The following is a 22,486-nucleotide window of genomic DNA, read 5'->3' as shown; positions in this document are numbered from 1 at the left end:
CGCGTTCAGCACAATGACATCCTGAGGGTTCTGAGAGCGTTACTGTAAACTATAAAGGCCTTTTCGTACTCCAGTTTTAGGTGGTAAGGTGTCTGACTGTCCACCGAAGAATACAACATGACGTTGTTTAAGCGACTCACCGCTCGCCCCAAACACATCTCTCTTGGCTTTTTACTAACCACCGTTTCGGTGGCATGGTCACCTTATCACCTAAAACTGGAGTATGAATAGGACTTAACCCTTATTTCTACACGTGCGTGCGTGTGTGTCCACTGCTACTCACCATGCTGGTGTCTGACAGTACAGGATCAAACAAACTGTCCAGGTAGCGGTCCATACCTCTCTGAGTCTGACCGTCACTGAATGCATCCGACTCCACTATATGCACACACAAATATACACACACACACACACACACACACACACACACACACACACACACACACACACACACACGCAAACACACGCACGCAAACGCACGCACGCACGCACGCACGCACGCACACACTTGGGGGATCAATGTTTTTGAAACTTGAACATGCAGCTTCTCTCCGGTTATTGTTTTAAAACAAAAACCGTAATCGAAATGTAACATAAGAGGTCTTGTTCTCACTACACATGTGGGTGGTATGCGTGTGACATCATCATACAACCCGGAAGTTATGCGGGAACACTTACCGAGTGGCAAAAAAACACTACTTTCTGGCCTCGACAGCCCATACATACATCCAAACAGATAACTCCTATTTGATTACATTAAACGACATTAAATTAATTTTACCACTCAATCTGCCACTCAATCTGCCATTCACTTTATGCATGTGCATATTATAACACAAGAACACTACCACAGATTTCATATAGGTGGCATGTGTGAGCAAGCAAAAACCTGTCCTATAGTCTGTGCATGCATGTGCATGCGTAGTTTTGCGTGTGTGTGTGTGTGTGTGTGTGCGTGCGTGCATGTGTGTGTGTGTGTGTGTGTGTGTGTGTGTGTACCATGGCTGTAGTATCCGTCGGAGTCAGGCAGACTGTAAGCTGGTTTGCTGCTGCTAAGAGGATGTAAGGCAGGCATCTCCTCATCGGAGTCAAAACCACCTCCAAACAAAGTGCTGGGGTTGGAGGAGAGGAGAGGAGAGGAGAGGGGAGAGGAGGGGAGGGGAGGGGAGGGGAGAGGAGAGGGGAGGGGCGGAGAGGAGAGGAGAGGAGAGGAGAGGAGAGGAGAGGAGAGGAGAGGAGAGGAGAGGAGAGGAGAGGAGAGGAGAGGAGAGGAGAGGAAAAATAACTATAAAAAAACACCAGAAAAAAATAATATTGTGTATCGTGAAACTGCTTGAAAGAATATCGTGATGTTGTTTTAATAATAATGTGTTTACGCGTTGCTTCTCAACGCATATTCTATAATACTCTTTCATCTGAAAATAACTAATGTCAGAAAACAGTTTTATCGCTGCGCAACACGCTTCCACAGAAGACGAGACTGATCTGGACTGGTCTTGGCTCGGACCCTGGACTAGGGGTCCTATAGGACTCACAGACTGGTCTTGGTTCGGTCCCTGGACTATAGGGGTCCTAGTGTGGACTCACAGACTGGTCTTGGTTCGGACCCTGGACTAGGGGTCCCTACAGGACTCACAGACTGGTCTTGGCTCGGACCCTGGATTAGGGGTCCCTATAGGACTCACAGACTGGTCTTGGTTCGGACCCTTATAGGACTCACAGACTGGTCTTGGCTCGGACCCTTATAGGACTCACAGACTGGTCTTGGCTCGGACCCTTATAGGACTCACAGACTGGTCTTGGCTCGGACCCTTATAGGACTCACAGACTGGTCTTGGCTCGGACCCTTATAGGACTCACAGACTGGTCTTGGCTCGGACCCTGGACTAGGGGTCCCTATAGGACTCACAGACTGGTCTTGGCTCGGACCCTGGACGGGTCCTCGGCGCTGATGATGAAGTAGCTCTTCTGTTTGGGGAAGTCGACCGGCAGCTCCAGGTCTGAGATCAGGTCCATGACGTAGTCGTGCCCCGCTAGCTCCACCCACTGGCCGTGTTCCTTCATCAGAATGGAGCAGCCCTTCCACCACTCGGACACGCCCCTGTATGACAAACACACAGCACATGAACCAATCAGAATGGAGCAGCCCTTCCACCACTCGGACACGCCCCTGTATGACAAACACACAGCACATGAACCAATCAGAATGGAGCAGCCCTTCCACCACTCGGACACGCCCCTGTATGACAAACACACAGCACATGAACCAATCAGAATGGAGCAGCCCTTCCACCACTCGGACACGCCCCTGTATGACAAACACACAGCACATGAACCAATCAGAATGGAGCAGCCCTTCCACCACTCGGACACGCCCCTGTATGACAAACACACAACACATGAACCAATCAGAATGGAGCAGCCCTTCCACCACTCGGACACGCCCCTGTATGACAAACACACAGCACATGAACCAATCAGAATGGAGCAGCCCTTCCACCACTCGGACACGCCCCTGTATGACAAACACACAGCACATGAACCAATCAGAATGGAGCAGCCCTTCCACCACTCGGACACGCCCCTGTATGACAAACACACAGCACATGAACCAATCAGAATGGAGCAGCCCTTCCACCACTCGGACACGCCCCTGTATGACAAACACACAGCACATGAACCAATCAGAATGGAGCAGCCCTTCCACCACTCGGACACGCCCCTGTATGACAAACACACAGCACATGAACCAATGGAGCACCTTAGAGTATATATGAATAGATACGGCACCCAGAGGAAACCCTGAGGCCAAATGGACATAGTGGCTGAATGAAGGTATTGCAGCGCTGGGCCCCGAAAACATGAACGCGCTGGTCCGTTGACTATCATTGTACACACGTTCACGACGGACGACGCTCGTGCACGTTCAACGGCAGCGCGTTCATGTGTTTGGGGCCACTCATCACCATTGCAATCCGTCCCAGAATGCACTCTGTTCCTATACCAGGAAGGAGGAGTGAAATCGCCTCATGCGCTTTTGAGCAACTTAATGCAAGTGGATGGAAGGAGAACTCGGGTGTCTTCTCTATTCATATATACTCTAAAGTGGTCCCCAGGTTGCTCTTAGTCAGGATGGTGGTCCCTGGGTCAAAATCAGTTGAAAACCCCTGGTCTATTTTTTGGCTATGGTTCCCCTCGGACTATGGGATAGTTGGTTCCCCTCGGACTATGGGATGCCGGGGTTCAAGTGGTTACATCACAACCTTTGTGACATAAAATACAGAGAATAGAAAGATAGATTATACGATGCAGCATTAAAATTTGATTTGAATTCTAAAATTATTTTGCTGATCGGCCATTTGACAGAAGATATAATAATTGTTAATATTTGTAGAACCTGTGCCGTAGAACGTCTCCCGCTAGGTCCTCCCCGCTGGTCCACGAGTGGGTTGGACAGAGAAACGACACACCTATTAGAGAGAGAGAGAGAGAGAGAGAGAGAGACATAGTGAGGGGAAAAAAATCTTTGATTGATTCATTTACATATAGCCTAAAATGAATGCGTAAACATACTGTAATATTTAGGGTTGTCCCGATCCGATCACATGATCGGAAATCTGGTCCGATCACGTCAATTTCAAATGATCAGGAATCGGATTGGGAGCAAAAGAACCTCCCTAGTATCAATATTATATCCATATCATGAATGGATATTGTCTGTGATTTTGGATACAGTAGGCTACTATTGTGATATGGCATAAGTGTTCTATAATGTAAAAATATATATAACGGAAACGGGGAAAAATCAGTATCGGTATCTCAAAATCAAATGATCGGAATCAGATCGGGATGTTTATATTTATATATACCGGTAATCTGTCCATAGAGCTCACAAAGTGTGACATCACTGTCGCTAGGGGGCGCTATGAGTGAAAGCACATAGAGAGGATTGATTCATTCATTCATTCATTGCTTTGCATGCATTTCTATTAATTTCGGACTTTTCACACATTCGGACTTTTCACACTTTTGGACTGAATGAAAACATTATTTGACACTTTTGGTTGTTGAGAAACAGCTCCTAAAACATTATTTGACACTTTTGGTTGTTGAGAAACAGCTCCTAAAACATTATTTGACACTTTTGGTTGTTGAGAAACAGCTCCTAAAACATTATTTGACACTTTTGGTTGTTGAGAAACAGCTCCTAAAACATTATTTGACACTTTTGGTTGTTGGGAAACAGCTCCTAAAACATTATTTGACACTTTTGGTTGTTGAGAAACAGCTCCTAAAACATTATTTGACACTTTTGGTTGTTGAGAAACAGCTCCTAAAACATTATTTGACACTTTTGGTCATTGAAAAACAGCTTCTAACCATTATTTGACACTTTTGGTCATTGAAAAACAGCTTCTAACCATTATTTGACACTTTTGGTCGTTGAGAAACAGCTTCTAACAATTATTTGACACTTCCGACTTTTCACATTTTCGGACTTTTCACACTTTCAATTTTGCGACTCAGAAAATCGAAAAAGTGAAATGTGAAAATCGAAAAATCGAAAATCGAACAGTTGAAAGTTGAAAAATTGAAAATTGAAAAATCGAAAATCGAATCGCAAATTATTTTGTCAAATTAGGGTTTTGTAAAATTAGGGTTTTGTAAAATTAGGGTTTTGTAAAATTATTTTGTAAAATTATTTTGTAAAATTATTTTGTAAAATTATTTTGTAAAATTATTTTGTAAAATTATTTTGTAAAATTATTTTGGGGGGCAAATTATTTTGGGGGGCAAATTATTTTGGGGGGCAAATTATTTTGTCAAATTTGACAAAATACTTTTTACAAAATACTTTTTACAAAATACTTTTTGCAAAATACTTTTTGTCAAATTATTTTGGCAAATTATTTTGGCAAATTAAATTAGGGTTTTGTATTTTGTATTTTGTCAAATTATTTTGGGGGGCAAATTATTTTGGGGGGCAAATTAAATTAGGGTTTTGTATTTTGTATTTTGTCAAATTATTTTGTCAAATTATTTTGGCAAATTATTTTGGGGGTCAAATTATTTTGGGGGTCAAATTATTTTGGGGGTCAAATTATTTTGGGGGGCAAATTAAATTAGGGTTTTGTATTTTGTATTTTGTCAAATTATTTTGGGGGGCAAATTAAATTAGGGTTTTGTATATTGTATTTTGTCAAATTATTTTGTCAAATTATTTTGTCAAATTATTTTGTCAAATTATTTTGTCAAATTATTTTGTCAAATTATTTTGTCAAATTATTTTGTCAAATTATTTTGTCAAATTATTTTGTCAAATTATTTTGGGGGGCAAATTAAATTAGGGTTTTGTATTTTGTATTTTGTCAAATTATTTTGTCAAATTATTTTGGGGGGCAAATTAAATTAGGGTTTTGTATTTTGTATTTTGTCAAATTATTTTGTCAAATTATTTTGTCAAATTATTTTGTCAAATTATTTTGTCAAATTATTTTGGGGGGCAAATTAAATTAGGGTTTTGTATTTTGTATTTTGTCAAATTATTTTGGGGGGCAAATTAAATTAGGGTTTTGTATTTTGTATTTTGTCAAATTATTTTGTCAAATTATTTTGTCAAATTATTTTGTCAAATTATTTTGTCAAATTATTTTGTCAAATTATTTTGTCAAATTATTTTGTCAAATTATTTTGGGGGGCAAATTAAATTAGGGTTTTGTATTTTGTATTTTGTCAAATTATTTTGGGGGGCAAATTAAATTAGGGTTTTGTATTTTGTATTTTGTCAAATTATTTTGTCAAATTATTTTGTCAAATTATTTTGTCAAATTATTTTGTCAAATTATTTTGGGGGGCAAATTAAATTAGGGTTTTGTATTTTGTCAAATTATTTTGGGGGGCAAATTAAATTAGGGTTTTGTATTTTGTATTTTGTCAAATTATTTTGTCAAATTATTTTGGGGGGCAAATTAAATTAGGGTTTTGTATTTTGTATTTTGTCAAATTATTATTTTGTCAAATTATTTTGTCAAATTATTTTGTCAAATTATTTTGTCAAATTATTTTGGGGGGCAAATTATTTTGGGGGGCAAATTATTTTGTCAAAATTTTTTGTCAAATTTGACAAAATACTTTTTACAAAATACTTTTTACAAAATACTTTTTACAAAATACTTTTTACAAGATACTTTTTACAAAATACTTTTTACAAAATAATTTTTACAAAATACTTTTTACAAAATACTTTTTACAAGATACTTTTTACAAAATACTTTTTACAAAATACTTTTTACAAAATACTTTGTCAAATTATTTTGTCAAATTATTTTGTCAAATTATTTTGGGGGGCAAATTAAATTAGGGTTTTGTATTTTGTCAAATTATTTTGTCAAATTTTTTTGTGGGGCAAATTAAATTAGGGTTTTGTATTTTGTATTTTGTCAAATTATTTTGGGGGGCAAATTAAATTAGGGTTTTGTATTTTGTCAAATTATTTTGTCAAATTATTTTGTCAAATTATTTTGTCAAATTATTTTGTCAAATTATTTTGGGGGGCAAATTAAATTAGGGTTTTGTATTTTATATTTTGTCAAATTATTTTGTCAAATTATTTTGGGGGGCAAATTAAATTAGGGTTTTGTATTTTGTATTTTGTCAAATTATTTTGTCAAATTATTTTGGGGGGCAAATTAAATTAGGGTTTTGTATTTTGTCAAATTATTTTGTCAAATTATTTTGTCAAATTATTTTGTCAAATTATTTTGGGGGGCAAATTAAATTAGGGTTTTGTATTTTGTATTTTGTCAAATTATTTTGTCAAATTATTTTGGGGGGCAAATTAAATTAGGGTTTTGTATTTTGTATTTTGTCAAATTATTTTGTCAAATTATTTTGGGGGGCAAATTAAATTAGGGTTTTGTATTTTGTCAAATTATTTTGTCAAATTATTTTGTCAAATTATTTTGTATTTTGTCAAATTATTTTGTATTTTGTCAAATTATTTTGTATTTTGTCAAATTATTTTGTATTTTGTCAAATTATTTTGTATTTTGTCAAATTATTTTGTCAAATTATTTTGTCAAATTATTTTGTCAAATTATTTTGTCAAATTATTTTGTCAAATTATTTTGTCAAATTATTTTGTCAAATTATTTTGTCAAATTATTTTGTCAAATTATTTTGTCAAATTATTTTGTCAAATTATTTTGTCAAATTATTTTGTCAAATTATTTTGGGGGGCAAATTAAATTAGGGTTTTGTATTTTGTATTTTGTCAAATTATTTTGTCAAATTATTTTGGGGGGCAAATTAAATTAGGGTTTTGTATTTTGTATTTTGTCAAATTATTTTGGGGGGCAAATTAAATTAGGGTTTTGTATTTTGTCAAATTATTTTGTCAAATTATTTTGTCAAATTATTTTGGGGGGCAAATTAAATTAGGGTTTTGTATTTTGTATTTTGTCAAATTATTTTGGGGGGCAAATTAAATTAGGGTTTTGTATTTTGTCAAATTATTTTGTCAAATTATTTTGTCAAATTATTTTGGGGGGCAAATTAAATTAGGGTTTTGTATTTTGTATTTTGTCAAATTATTTTGTCAAATTATTTTGGGGGGCAAATTAAATTAGGGTTTTGTATTTTGTCAAATTATTTTGTCAAATTATTTTGTCAAATTATTTTGTCAAATTATTTTGTCAAATTATTTTGTCAAATTATTTTGGGGGGCAAATTAAATTAGGGTTTTGTATTTTGTATTTTGTCAAATTATTTTGTCAAATTATTTTGGGGGGCAAATTAAATTAGGGTTTTGTATTTTGTATTTTGTCAAATTATTTTGTCAAATTATTTTGTCAAATTATTTTGTCAAATTATTTTGTCAAATTATTTTGTCAAATTATTTTGGGGGGCAAATTAAATTAGGGTTTTGTATTTTGTCAAATTATTTTGTCAAATTATTTTGTCAAATTATTTTGTCAAATTATTTTGGGGGGCAAATTAAATTAGGGTTTTGTATTTTGTATTTTGTCAAATTATTTTGTCAAATTATTTTGGGGGGCAAATTAAATTAGGGTTTTGTATTTTGTATTTTGTCAAATTATTTTGTCAAATTATTTTGGGGGGCAAATTAAATTAGGGTTTTGTATTTTGTCAAATTATTTTGTCAAATTATTTTGTCAAATTATTTTGTATTTTGTCAAATTATTTTGTATTTTGTCAAATTATTTTGTATTTTGTCAAATTATTTTGTCAAATTATTTTGTCAAATTATTTTGTCAAATTATTTTGTCAAATTATTTTGTCAAATTATTTTGTCAAATTATTTTGGGGGGCAAATTAAATTAGGGTTTTGTATTTTGTATTTTGTCAAATTATTTTGTCAAATTATTTTGGGGGGCAAATTAAATTAGGGTTTTGTATTTTGTATTTTGTCAAATTATTTTGGGGGGCAAATTAAATTAGGGTTTTGTATTTTGTCAAATTATTTTGTCAAATTATTTTGTCAAATTATTTTGGGGGGCAAATTAAATTAGGGTTTTGTATTTTGTATTTTGTCAAATTATTTTGGGGGGCAAATTAAATTAGGGTTTTGTATTTTGTCAAATTATTTTGTCAAATTATTTTGTCAAATTATTTTGGGGGGCAAATTAAATTAGGGTTTTGTATTTTGTATTTTGTCAAATTATTTTGTCAAATTATTTTGGGGGGCAAATTAAATTAGGGTTTTGTATTTTGTCAAATTATTTTGTCAAATTATTTTGTCAAATTATTTTGTCAAATTATTTTGTCAAATTATTTTGTCAAATTATTTTGTCAAATTATTTTGTCAAATTATTTTGTCAAATTATTTTGTCAAATTATTTTGTCAAATTATTTTGTCAAATTATTTTGGGGGGCAAATTAAATTAGGGTTTTGTATTTTGTATTTTGTCAAATTATTTTGTCAAATTATTTTGGGGGGCAAATTAAATTAGGGTTTTGTATTTTGTATTTTGTCAAATTATTTTGTCAAATTATTTTGTCAAATTATTTTGTCAAATTATTTTGTCAAATTATTTTGTCAAATTATTTTGTCAAATTATTTTGTCAAATTATTTTGGGGGGCAAATTAAATTAGGGTTTTGTATTTTGTATTTTGTCAAATTATTTTGGGGGGCAAATTAAATTAGGGTTTTGTATTTTGTATTTTGTCAAATTATTTTGTCAAATTATTTTGGGGGGCAAATTAAATTAGGGTTTTGTATTTTGTCAAATTATTTTGTCAAATTATTTTGTCAAATTATTTTGTCAAATTATTTTGTCAAATTATTTTGTCAAATTATTTTGTCAAATTATTTTGTCAAATTATTTTGGGGGGCAAATTAAATTAGGGTTTTGTATTTTGTATTTTGTCAAATTATTTTGGGGGGCAAATTATTTTGTCAAAATTTTTTGTCAAATTTGACAAAATACTTTTTACAAAATACTTTGTCAAATTATTTTGTCAAATTATTTTGTCAAATTATTTTGTCAAATTATTTTGGGGGGCAAATTAAATTAGGGTTTTGTATTTTGTATTTTGTCAAATTATTTTGGGGGGCAAATTAAATTAGGGTTTTGTATTTTGTATTTTGTCAAATTATTTTGTCAAATTATTTTGGGGGGCAAATTAAATTAGGGTTTTGTATTTTGTCAAATTATTTTGTCAAATTATTTTGTCAAATTATTTTGTCAAATTATTTTGTCAAATTATTTTGTCAAATTATTTTGTCAAATTATTTTGGGGGGCAAATTAAATTAGGGTTTTGTATTTTGTATTTTGTCAAATTATTTTGTCAAATTATTTTGGGGGGCAAATTAAATTAGGGTTTTGTATTTTGTATTTTGTCAAATTATTTTGTCAAATTATTTTGTCAAATTATTTTGGGGGGCAAATTAAATTAGGGTTTTGTATTTTGTATTTTGTCAAATTATTTTGTCAAATTATTTTGGGGGGCAAATTAAATTAGGGTTTTGTATTTTGTATTTTGTCAAATTATTTTGGGGGGCAAATTAAATTAGGGTTTTGTATTTTGTATTTTGTCAAATTATTTTGGGGGGCAAATTAAATTAGGGTTTTGTATTTTGTATTTTGTCAAATTATTTTGTCAAATTATTTTGTCAAATTATTTTGTCAAATTATTTTGGGGGGCAAATTATTTTGGGGGGCAAATTATTTTGGGGGGCAAATTATTTTGGGGGGCAAATTATTTTGGGGGGCAAATTATTTTGTCAAAATTTTTTGTCAAATTTGACAAAATACTTTTTACAAAATACTTTTTACAAAATACTTTTTACAAAATACTTTTTACAAAATACTTTTTACAAAATACTTTTTACAAAATACTTTGTCAAATTATTTTGTCAAATTATTTTGTCAAATTATTTTGTCAAATTATTTTGTCAAATTATTTTGTCAAATTATTTTGGGGGGCAAATTAAATTAGGGTTTTGTATTTTGTCAAATTATTTTGGGGGGCAAATTAAATTAGGGTTTTGTATTTTGTATTTTGTCAAATTATTTTGTCAAATTATTTTGGGGGGCAAATTAAATTAGGGTTTTGTATTTTGTATTTTGTCAAATTATTATTTTGTCAAATTATTTTGGGGGGCAAATTATTTTGGGGGGCAAATTATTTTGTCAAAATTTTTTGTCAAATTTGACAAAATACTTTTTACAAAATACTTTTTACAAAATACTTTGTCAAATTATTTTGTCAAATTATTTTGGGGGGCAAATTAAATTAGGGTTTTGTATTTTGTCAAATTATTTTGTCAAATTATTTTGGGGGGCAAATTAAATTAGGGTTTTGTATTTTGTCAAATTATTTTGTCAAATTATTTTGGGGGGCAAATTAAATTAGGGTTTTGTATTTTGTCAAATTATTTTGTCAAATTATTTTGTCAAATTATTTTGTCAAATTATTTTGTCAAATTATTTTGTCAAATTATTTTGTCAAATTATTTTGTCAAATTATTTTGTCAAATTATTTTGGGGGGCAAATTAAATTAGGGTTTTGTATTTTGTATTTTGTCAAATTATTTTGGGGGGCAAATTAAATTAGGGTTTTGTATTTTGTCAAATTATTTTGTCAAATTATTTTGTCAAATTATTTTGTCAAATTATTTTGTCAAATTATTTTGTCAAATTATTTTGGGGGGCAAATTAAATTAGGGTTTTGTATTTTGTATTTTGTCAAATTATTTTGTCAAATTATTTTGGGGGGCAAATTAAATTAGGGTTTTGTATTTTGTCAAATTATTTTGTCAAATTATTTTGGGGGGCAAATTATTTTGTCAAAAATTTTTGTCAAATTTGACAAAATACTTTTTACAAAATACTTTGTCAAATTATTTTGTCAAATTATTTTGTCAAATTATTTTGTCAAATTATTTTGGGGGGCAAATTAAATTAGGGTTTTGTATTTTGTATTTTGTCAAATTATTTTGGGGGGCAAATTAAATTAGGGTTTTGTATTTTGTATTTTGTCAAATTATTTTGTCAAATTATTTTGAGGGGCAAATTAAATTAGGGTTTTGTATTTTGTATTTTGTCAAATTATTTTGTCAAATTATTTTGTCAAATTATTTTGGGGGGCAAATTAAATTAGGGTTTTGTATTTTGTATTTTGTCAAATTATTTTGTCAAATTATTTTGGGGGGCAAATTAAATTAGGGTTTTGTATTTTGTCAAATTATTTTGTCAAATTATTTTGTCAAATTATTTTGTCAAATTATTTTGTCAAATTATTTTGTCAAATTATTTTGGGGGGCAAATTAAATTAGGGTTTTGTATTTTGTATTTTGTCAAATTATTTTGTCAAATTATTTTGGGGGGCAAATTAAATTAGGGTTTTGTATTTTGTATTTTGTCAAATTATTTTGGGGGGCAAATTAAATTAGGGTTTTGTATTTTGTATTTTGTCAAATTATTTTGGGGGGCAAATTAAATTAGGGTTTTGTATTTTGTATTTTGTCAAATTATTTTGTCAAATTATTTTGTCAAATTATTTTGGGGGGCAAATTATTTTGGGGGGCAAATTATTTTGGGGGGCAAATTATTTTGTCAAATTTTTTTGTCAAATTTGACAAAATACTTTTTACAAAATACTTTTTACAAAATACTTTTTACAAAATACTTTTTACAAAATACTTTTTACAAAATACTTTTTACAAAATACTTTGTCAAATTATTTTGTCAAATTATTTTGTCAAATTATTTTGTCAAATTATTTTGTCAAATTATTTTGTCAAATTATTTTGTCAAATTATTTTGTCAAATTATTTTGTCAAATTATTTTGGGGGGCAAATTATTTTGGGGGGCAAATTATTTTGGGGGGCAAATTATTTTGGGGGGCAAATTATTTTGTCAAAATTTTTTGTCAAATTTGACAAAATACTTTTTACAAAATACTTTTTACAAAATACTTTTTACAAAATACTTTTTACAAAATACTTTTTACAAAATACTTTTTACAAAATACTTTTTACAAAATACTTTTTACAAAATACTTTGTCAAATTATTTTGTCAAATTATTTTGTCAAATTATTTTGTCAAATTATTTTGTCAAATTATTTTGGGGGGCAAATTAAATTAGGGTTTTGTATTTTGTCAAATTATTTTGGGGGGCAAATTAAATTAGGGTTTTGTATTTTGTATTTTGTCAAATTATTTTGTCAAATTATTTTGGGGGGCAAATTAAATTAGGGTTTTGTATTTTGTATTTTGTCAAATTATTATTTTGTCAAATTATTTTGGGGGGCAAATTATTTTGTCAAAATTTTTTGTCAAATTTGACAAAATACTTTTTACAAAATACTTTTTACAAAATACTTTTTACAAAATACTTTTTACAAAATACTTTTTACAAAATACTTTTTACAAAATACTTTTTACAAAATACTTTTTACAAAATACTTTGTCAAATTATTTTGTCAAATTATTTTGGGGGGCAAATTAAATTAGGGTTTTGTATTTTGTCAAATTATTTTGGGGGGCAAATTAAATTAGGGTTTTGTATTTTGTCAAATTATTTTGTCAAATTATTTTGGGGGGCAAATTAAATTAGGGTTTTGTATTTTGTCAAATTATTTTGTCAAATTATTTTGTCAAATTATTTTGTCAAATTATTTTGTCAAATTATTTTGTCAAATTATTTTGTCAAATTATTTTGGGGGGCAAATTAAATTAGGGTTTTGTATTTTGTCAAATTATTTTGTCAAATTATTTTGGGGGGCAAATTAAATTAGGGTTTTGTATTTTGTCAAATTATTTTGTCAAATTATTTTGTCAAATTATTTTGTCAAATTATTTTGTCAAATTATTTTGTCAAATTATTTTGTCAAATTATTTTGTCAAATTATTTTGTCAAATTATTTTGGGGGGCAAATTAAATTAGGGTTTTGTATTTTGTATTTTGTCAAATTATTTTGTCAAATTATTTTGGGGGGCAAATTAAATTAGGGTTTTGTATTTTGTATTTTGTCAAATTATTTTGTCAAATTATTTTGGGGGGCAAATTAAATCAGGGTTTTGTATTTTGTCAAATTATTTTGTCAAATTATTTTGTCAAATTATTTTGTCAAATTATTTTGTCAAATTATTTTGTCAAATTATTTTGTCAAATTATTTTGTCAAATTATTTTGTCAAATTATTTTGTCAAATTATTTTGTCAAATTATTTTGTCAAATTATTTTGTCAAATTATTTTGGGGGGCAAATTAAATTAGGGTTTTGTATTTTGTATTTTGTCAAATTATTTTGGGGGGCAAATTAAATTAGGGTTTTGTATTTTGTATTTTGTCAAATTATTTTGTCAAATTATTTTGGGGGGCAAATTAAATTAGGGTTTTGTATTTTGTATTTTGTCAAATTATTTTGGGGGGCAAATTAAATTAGGGTTTTGTATTTTGTATTTTGTCAAATTATTTTGGGGGGCAAATTAAATTAGGGTTTTGTATTTTGTATTTTGTCAAATTATTTTGTCAAATTATTTTGTCAAATTATTTTGTCAAATTATTTTGTCAAATTATTTTGTCAAATTATTTTGTCAAATTATTTTGGGGGGCAAATTAAATTAGGGTTTTGTATTTTGTATTTTGTCAAATTATTTTGGGGGGCAAATTAAATTAGGGTTTTGTATTTTGTATTTTGTCAAATTATTTTGTCAAATTATTTTGTCAAATTATTTTGTCAAATTATTTTGTCAAATTATTTTGGGGGGCAAATTAAATTAGGGTTTTGTATTTTGTCAAATTATTTTGGGGGGCAAATTAAATTAGGGTTTTGTATTTTGTATTTTGTCAAATTATTTTGTCAAATTATTTTGGGGGGCAAATTAAATTAGGGTTTTGTATTTTGTATTTTGTCAAATTATTATTTTGTCAAATTATTATTTTGTCAAATTATTTTGTCAAATTATTTTGTCAAATTATTTTAGGGGGCAAATTATTTTGGGGGGCAAATTATTTTGTCAAAATTTTTTGTCAAATTTGACAAAATACTTTTTACAAAATACTTTTTACAAAATACTTTTTACAAAATACTTTTTACAAAATACTTTTTACAAGATACTTTTTACAAAATACTTTTTACAAAATACTTTTTACAAAATACTTTGTCAAATTATTTTGTCAAATTATTTTGTCAAATTATTTTGGGGGGCAAATTAAATTAGGGTTTTGTATTTTGTCAAATTATTTTGTCAAATTTTTTTGTGGGGCAAATTAAATTAGGGTTTTGTATTTTGTCAAATTATTTTGGGGGGCAAATTAAATTAGGGTTTTGTATTTTGTCAAATTATTTTGTCAAATTATTTTGTCAAATTATTTTGGGGGGCAAATTAAATTAGGGTTTTGTATTTTATATTTTGTCAAATTATTTTGTCAAATTATTTTGGGGGGCAAATTAAATTAGGGTTTTGTATTTTGTATTTTGTCAAATTATTTTGTCAAATTATTTTGTCAAATTATTTTGGGGGGCAAATTAAATTAGGGTTTTGTATTTTGTCAAATTATTTTGTCAAATTATTTTGTCAAATTATTTTGTCAAATTATTTTGTCAAATTATTTTGGGGGGCAAATTAAATTAGGGTTTTGTATTTTGTATTTTGTCAAATTATTTTGTCAAATTATTTTGGGGGGCAAATTAAATTAGGGTTTTGTATTTTGTATTTTGTCAAATTATTTTGTCAAATTATTTTGGGGGGCAAATTAAATTAGGGTTTTGTATTTTGTCAAATTATTTTGTCAAATTATTTTGTCAAATTATTTTGTCAAATTATTTTGTCAAATTATTTTGTCAAATTATTTTGGGGGGCAAATTAAATTAGGGTTTTGTATTTTGTCAAATTATTTTGTCAAATTATTTTGTCAAATTATTTTGTCAAATTATTTTGTCAAATTATTTTGTCAAATTATTTTGTCAAATTATTTTGTCAAATTATTTTGTCAAATTATTTTGTCAAATTATTTTGTCAAATTATTTTGTCAAATTATTTTGGGGGGCAAATTAAATTAGGGTTTTGTATTTTGTATTTTGTCAAATTATTTTGTCAAATTATTTTGGGGGGCAAATTAAATTAGGGTTTTGTATTTTGTATTTTGTCAAATTATTTTGGGGGGCAAATTAAATTAGGGTTTTGTATTTTGTCAAATTATTTTGTCAAATTATTTTGTCAAATTATTTTGGGGGGCAAATTAAATTAGGGTTTTGTATTTTGTATTTTGTCAAATTATTTTGGGGGGCAAATTAAATTAGGGTTTTGTATTTTGTCAAATTATTTTGTCAAATTATTTTGGGGGGCAAATTAAATTAGGGTTTTGTATTTTGTCAAATTATTTTGTCAAATTATTTTGGGGGGCAAATTAAATTAGGGTTTTGTATTTTGTCAAATTATTTTGTCAAATTATTTTGTCAAATTATTTTGTCAAATTATTTTGTCAAATTATTTTGGGGGGCAAATTAAATTAGGGTTTTGTATTTTGTATTTTGTCAAATTATTTTGTCAAATTATTTTGGGGGGCAAATTAAATTAGGGTTTTGTATTTTGTATTTTGTCAAATTATTTTGGGGGGCAAATTATTTTGTCAAATTATTTTGTCAAATTATTTTGTCAAATTATTTTGTCAAATTATTGTGTCAAATTATTTTGTCAAATTATTTTGTCAAATTATTTTGTCAAATTATTTTGGGGGGCAAATTAAATTAGGGTTTTGTATTTTGTATTTTGTCAAATTATTTTGGGGGGCAAATTAAATTAGGGTTTTGTATTTTGTATTTTGTCAAATTATTTTGTCAAATTATTTTGGGGGGCAAATTAAATTAGGGTTTTGTATTTTGTCAAATTATTTTGTCAAATTATTTTGTCAAATTATTTTGTCAAATTATTTTGTCAAATTATTTTGTCAAATTATTTTGTCAAATTATTTTGTCAAATTATTTTGTCAAATTATTTTGTCAAATTATTTTGTCAAATTATTTTGTCAAATTATTTTGTCAAATTATTTTGTCAAATTATTTTGTCAAATTATTTTGTCAAATTATTTTGTCAAATTATTTTGTCAAATTATTTTGGGGGGCAAATTAAATTAGGGTTTTGTATTTTGTATTTTGTCAAATTATTTTGGGGGGCAAATTATTTTGGGGGGCAAATTATTTTGGGGGGCAAATTATTTTGTCAAAATTTTTTGTCAAATTTGACAAAATACTTTTTACAAAATACTTTGTCAAATTATTTTGTCAAATTATTTTGTCAAATTATTTTGTCAAATTATTTTGTCAAATTATTTTGTCAAATTATTTTGTCAAATTATTTTGGGGGGCAAATTAAATTAGGGTTTTGTATTTTGTATTTTGTCAAATTATTTTGGGGGGCAAATTAAATTAGGGTTTTGTATTTTGTATTTTGTCAAATTATTTTGTCAAATTATTTTGGGGGGCAAATTAAATTAGGGTTTTGTATTTTGTATTTTGTCAAATTATTTTGTCAAATTATTTTGGGGGGCAAATTAAATTAGGGTTTTGTATTTTGTATTTTGTCAAATTATTTTGTCAAATTATTTTGTCAAATTATTTTGTCAAATTATTTTGTCAAATTATTTTGGGGGGCAAATTAAATTAGGGTTTTGTATTTTGTATTTTGTCAAATTATTTTGTCAAATTATTTTGGGGGGCAAATTAAATTAGGGTTTTGTATTTTGTATTTTGTCAAATTATTTTGGGGGGCAAATTAAATTAGGGTTTTGTATTTTGTATTTTGTCAAATTATTTTGTCAAATTATTTTGTCAAATTATTTTGTCAAATTATTTTGTCAAATTATTTTGTCAAATTATTTTGTCAAATTATTTTGTCAAATTATTTTGTCAAATTATTTTGTCAAATTATTTTGTCAAATTATTTTGTCAAATTATTTTGTCAAATTATTTTGGGGGGCAAATTAAATTAGGGTTTTGTATTTTGTATTTTGTCAAATTATTTTGTCAAATTATTTTGGGGGGCAAATTAAATTAGGGTTTTGTATTTTGTATTTTGTCAAATTATTTTGTCAAATTATTTTGTCAAATTATTTTGTCAAATTATTTTGTCAAATTATTTTGTCAAATTATTTTGTCAAATTATTTTGTCAAATTATTTTGTCAAATTATTTTGTCAAATTATTTTGTCAAATTATTTTGTCAAATTATTTTGGGGGGCAAATTAAATTAGGGTTTTGTATTTTGTATTTTGTCAAATTATTTTGTCAAATTATTTTGGGGGGCAAATTAAATTAGGGTTTTGTATTTTGTATTTTGTCAAATTATTTTGGGGGGCAAATTAAATTAGGGTTTTGTATTTTGTATTTTGTCAAATTATTTTGGGGGGCAAATTAAATTAGGGTTTTGTATTTTGTATTTTGTCAAATTATTTTGTCAAATTATTTTGGGGGGCAAATTATTTTGGGGGGCAAATTATTTTGGGGGGCAAATTATTTTGTCAAATTTTTTTGTCAAATTTGACAAAATACTTTTTACAAAATACTTTTTACAAAATACTTTTTACAAAATACTTTTTACAAAATACTTTTTACAAAATACTTTGTCAAATTACTTTGTCAAATTACTTTGTCAAATTATTTTGTCAAATTACTTTGTCAAATTATTTTGTCAAATTATTTTGTCAAATTATTTTGTCAAATTATTTTGTCAAATTATTTTGTCAAATTATTTTGGGGGGCAAATTAAATTAGGGTTTTGTATTTTGTATTTTGTCAAATTATTTTGGGGGGCAAATTAAATTAGGGTTTTGTATTTTGTATTTTGTCAAATTATTTTGTCAAATTATTTTGGGGGGCAAATTAAATTAGGGTTTTGTATTTTGTATTTTGTCAAATTATTTTGTCAAATTATTTTGTCAAATTATTTTGTCAAATTATTTTGTCAAATTATTTTGTCAAATTATTTTGTCAAATTATTTTGGGGGGCAAATTAAATTAGGGTTTTGTATTTTGTCAAATTATTTTGGGGGGCAAATTAAATTAGGGTTTTGTATTTTGTATTTTGTCAAATTATTTTGTCAAATTATTTTGTCAAATTATTTTGTCAAATTATTTTGTCAAATTATTTTGTCAAATTATTTTGTCAAATTATTTTGTCAAATTATTTTGTCAAATTATTTTGTCAAATTATTTTGGGGGGCAAATTAAATTAGGGTTTTGTATTTTGTATTTTGTCAAATTATTTTGTCAAATTATTTTGTCAAATTATTTTGTCAAATTATTTTGTCAAATTATTTTGTCAAATTATTTTGTCAAATTATTTTGTCAAATTATTTTGTCAAATTATTTTGTCAAATTATTTTGTCAAATTATTTTGTCAAATTATTTTGGGGGGCAAATTATTTTGGGGGGCAAATTATTTTGGGGGGCAAATTATTTTGGGGGGCAAATTATTTTGTCAACATTTTTTGTCAAATTTGACAAAATACTTTTTACAAAATACTTTTTACAAAATACTTTTTACAAAATACTTTTTACAAAATACTTTTTACAAAATACTTTTTACAAAATACTTTTTACAAAATACTTTTTACAAATTACTTTGTCAAATTACTTTGTCAAATTACTTTGTCAAATTACTTTGTCAAATTACTTTGTCAAATTACTTTGTCAAATTATTTTGTCAAATTATTTTGTCAAATTATTTTGTCAAATTATTTTGTCAAATTATTTTGTCAAATTATTTTGTCAAATTATTTTGGGGGGCAAATTAAATTAGGGTTTTGTATTTTGTATTTTGTCAAATTATTTTGTCAAATTATTTTGTCAAATTATTTTGTCAAATTATTTTGTCAAATTATTTTGTCAAATTATTTTGTCAAATTATTTTGTCAAATTATTTTGTCAAATTATTTTGTCAAATTATTTTGTCAAATTATTTTGGGGGGCAAATTAAATTAGGGTTTTGTATTTTGTATTTTGTCAAATTATTTTGTCAAATTATTTTGGGGGGCAAATTAAATTAGGGTTTTGTATTTTGTCAAATTATTTTGTCAAATTATTTTGGGGGGCAAATTAAATTAGGGTTTTGTATTTTGTATTTTGTCAAATTATTTTGTCAAATTATTTTGTCAAATTATTTTGTCAAATTATTTTGTCAAATTATTTTGTCAAATTATTTTGTCAAATTATTTTGTCAAATTATTTTGTCAAATTATTTTGTCAAATTCAGGCATGCAAACAGGCCCAAGGTGAAAAAGGTGACAGTGTGCGGGGCCAACGCTGTGCCGCGGGCAAAACCGCGGCGCAAATCTTTTAAGCGTTTATCGGTACTAAACCCACTTTGGGGGGGGGGGGGGGGTGTCATGGGGGACAGTATATACTACACTGTACTAGCCCTCCTCCCGGCCTGTGTGTCTGTGTGTTAGGCTGTGCAACAGTGACACTTGGTGGTGAACAAATGCTATAACGCTATGTTTCGTGCTCGGACACAGCCAGGGACCCAGGGACACAGCCAGGGACAGACCCAGTGACACAGGGGCAGCCAGGGACAGACCCAGTGACACAGGGACAGCCAGGGACAGACCCAGTGACACAGGGACACAGCCAGGGACACATCCAGGGACAGACCCAGTGACACAGGGACAGCCAGGGACAGACCCAGTGACACAGGGACAGCCAGGGACAGACCCAGTGACACAGCCAGGGACACATCCAGGGACAGACCCAGTGACACAGGGACAGCCAGGGACAGACCCAGTGACACAGGGACAGCCAGGGACAGACCCAGTGACACAGGGACACAGCCAGGGACACAGCCAGGGACAGCCAGGGACAGACCCAGTGACACAGGGACACAGCCAGGGACAGACCCAGTGACACAGGGACAGCCAGGGACAGACCCAGTGACACAGGGACACAGCCAGGGACACAGCCAGGGACAGCCAGGGACAGACCCAGTGACACAGGGACACAGCCAGGGACAGACCCAGTGACACAGGGACAGCGAGGGACAGACCCAGTGACACAGGGACAGCCAGGGACAGACCCAGTGACACAGGGACACAGCCAGGGACACAGCCAGGGACAGACCCAGTGACACAGGGACACAGCCAGGGACACAGCCAGGGACAGCCAGGGACAGACCCAGTGACACAGGGACAGCCAGGGACAGACCTAGTGACACAGGGACAGCCAGGGACAGACCTAGTGACACAGGGACAGCCAGGGACAGACCCAATGACACAGTGACACAGCCAGGGACAGACCCAGTGACACAGGCACACAGCCAGGAACAGACCCAGTGACACAGGGACACAGGGACACCGCCAGGGACACAGGGACCCAGCCAGGGACAGACACAGGGACACATACTGTAGCTGTCTATAGTGTGGTTGAGTGGCTGCACCACTCAAAAATGACAGATGATTATTTACTAAATCAGTACAAATCTAGTCAGTATTGAGCAAGATGTTAACATTCATGTCCTGATAGTCATAGAACAATTAATTTACTCCAACAGGAGCACTAGCCCCTCGAGGAGCACTAGCCCCTCCTATATTCAGTAGATTTGTGTCCTAAATGCCATTGACAATGAATGAATTGTCATATATCGGCTATTTTTGTCCTACACAATCCTACACATTCATTGTCACAAAAATGACAATGAATGGATGATGTATGATGATAAGGGTCACTTCACACAGGTGTGATTTAAAGAAAGAAACTGGTCCAGCACTCACACTCCCATCTCAAAATCCCTTACAGTTACACTCTTCACATCATGTAAAATAGAAAATTATATTCACTGGCAAAATAATGAATTATAATACAAATAAAATGTTTTGGGATGGTTTAGTCAACAGGGTCAGTTTACTTCATTATTTTAGCCTTAGTCAATTTAAGACATGTAGAGTAACATCCTCTCCTTATTCAACAGTTGAGCTGCATGTTTTCGTTTTTAATATATCCATTTAGTATAAGCCCTGGCACGCACGCACGCACGCACGCACACACACACACACACACACACACACACACACACACACACGCGCGCGCGCTTTATTTATTTACTCATACGCATGCATGCACACACACGAGCACACAGACAGACACACACACACACACACAGCGAGAGAAACTGACGCCGGCGCGTCCACACCACAGACAGTATAACGCAAAGTGCTAACGTTGCTAATGCTAACTGTAGCAGCTAAACTAATGGATCGACTGGCGAGTCACAGACAGTGTGTCAAAATTCATGCCGAGTCCACACAAACAGGTTTTTTTTCCGCGGAGCGACCAGCGGCTGCGCACATCATGCCGCCCAGATGCAAGCAGAAATATCGCTCAGAATCATTAGTGACTCACGAGAGTAGTCTGTCAGATAATTCTCCGGGCAGCGAGCTCGGGCTTCACAGACCCCCTCACCCCCCCCAAACATTTTTTTAACGGATTTGCATGAATCACACAGGTCCTATATTTGGGATAAAAACGGCGATTTTCGCCGAAAAGCTACACTTTTGCATGTCTGCAAATTATTTTGTCAAATTATTTTGTCAAATTATTTTGTCAAATTATTTTGTCAAATTATTTTGTCAAATTATTTTGGGGGGCAAATTAAATTAGGGTTTTGTATTTTGTATTTTGTCAAATTATTTTGTCAAATTATTTTGGGGGGCAAATTAAATTAGGGTTTTGTATTTTGTCAAATTATTTTGTCAAATTATTTTGGGGGGCAAATTAAATTAGGGTTTTGTATTTTGTATTTTGTCAAATTATTTTGTCAAATTATTTTGTCAAATTATTTTGTCAAATTATTTTGTCAAATTATTTTGTCAAATTATTTTGTCAAATTATTTTGTCAAATTATTTTGTCAAATTATTTTGGGGGGCAAATTAAATTAGGGTTTTGTATTTTGTATTTTGTCAAATTATTTTGTCAAATTATTTTGTCAAATTATTTTGTCAAATTATTTTGTCAAATTATTTTG

The 22,486-nt window shown here is 30.2% G+C and overlaps 1 protein-coding gene across 1 annotated transcript in view; it reads right to left on the bottom strand.

The window, feature by feature from the left end:
- Positions 1 to 22,486, bottom strand: part of myo15aa (myosin XVAa) — a gene marked incomplete at its 3' end in the record, with an annotated part of 109,883 nt that overhangs the window by 42,497 nt on the left and 44,900 nt on the right. The window contains exons 30-33 of the mRNA XM_080776436.1: positions 3,398 to 3,470; positions 1,910 to 2,101; positions 1,000 to 1,112; positions 284 to 378 (exon numbers count right to left, since the gene is read on the bottom strand). Of these exons, the coding sequence (XP_080632562.1) occupies positions 284 to 378; positions 1,000 to 1,112; positions 1,910 to 2,101; positions 3,398 to 3,470 (473 nt within the window). The remainder of the gene's footprint in view (positions 1 to 283; positions 379 to 999; positions 1,113 to 1,909; positions 2,102 to 3,397; positions 3,471 to 22,486) is intronic.

This window comes from Protomyctophum bolini, assembly GCF_963924005.1.
Source record: "Protomyctophum bolini genome assembly, chromosome: 11".
NCBI classification, from domain to species: Eukaryota; Metazoa; Chordata; class Actinopteri; order Myctophiformes; family Myctophidae; genus Protomyctophum; species Protomyctophum bolini.
This window is presented reverse-complemented; position numbering and strand designations above follow the sequence as displayed.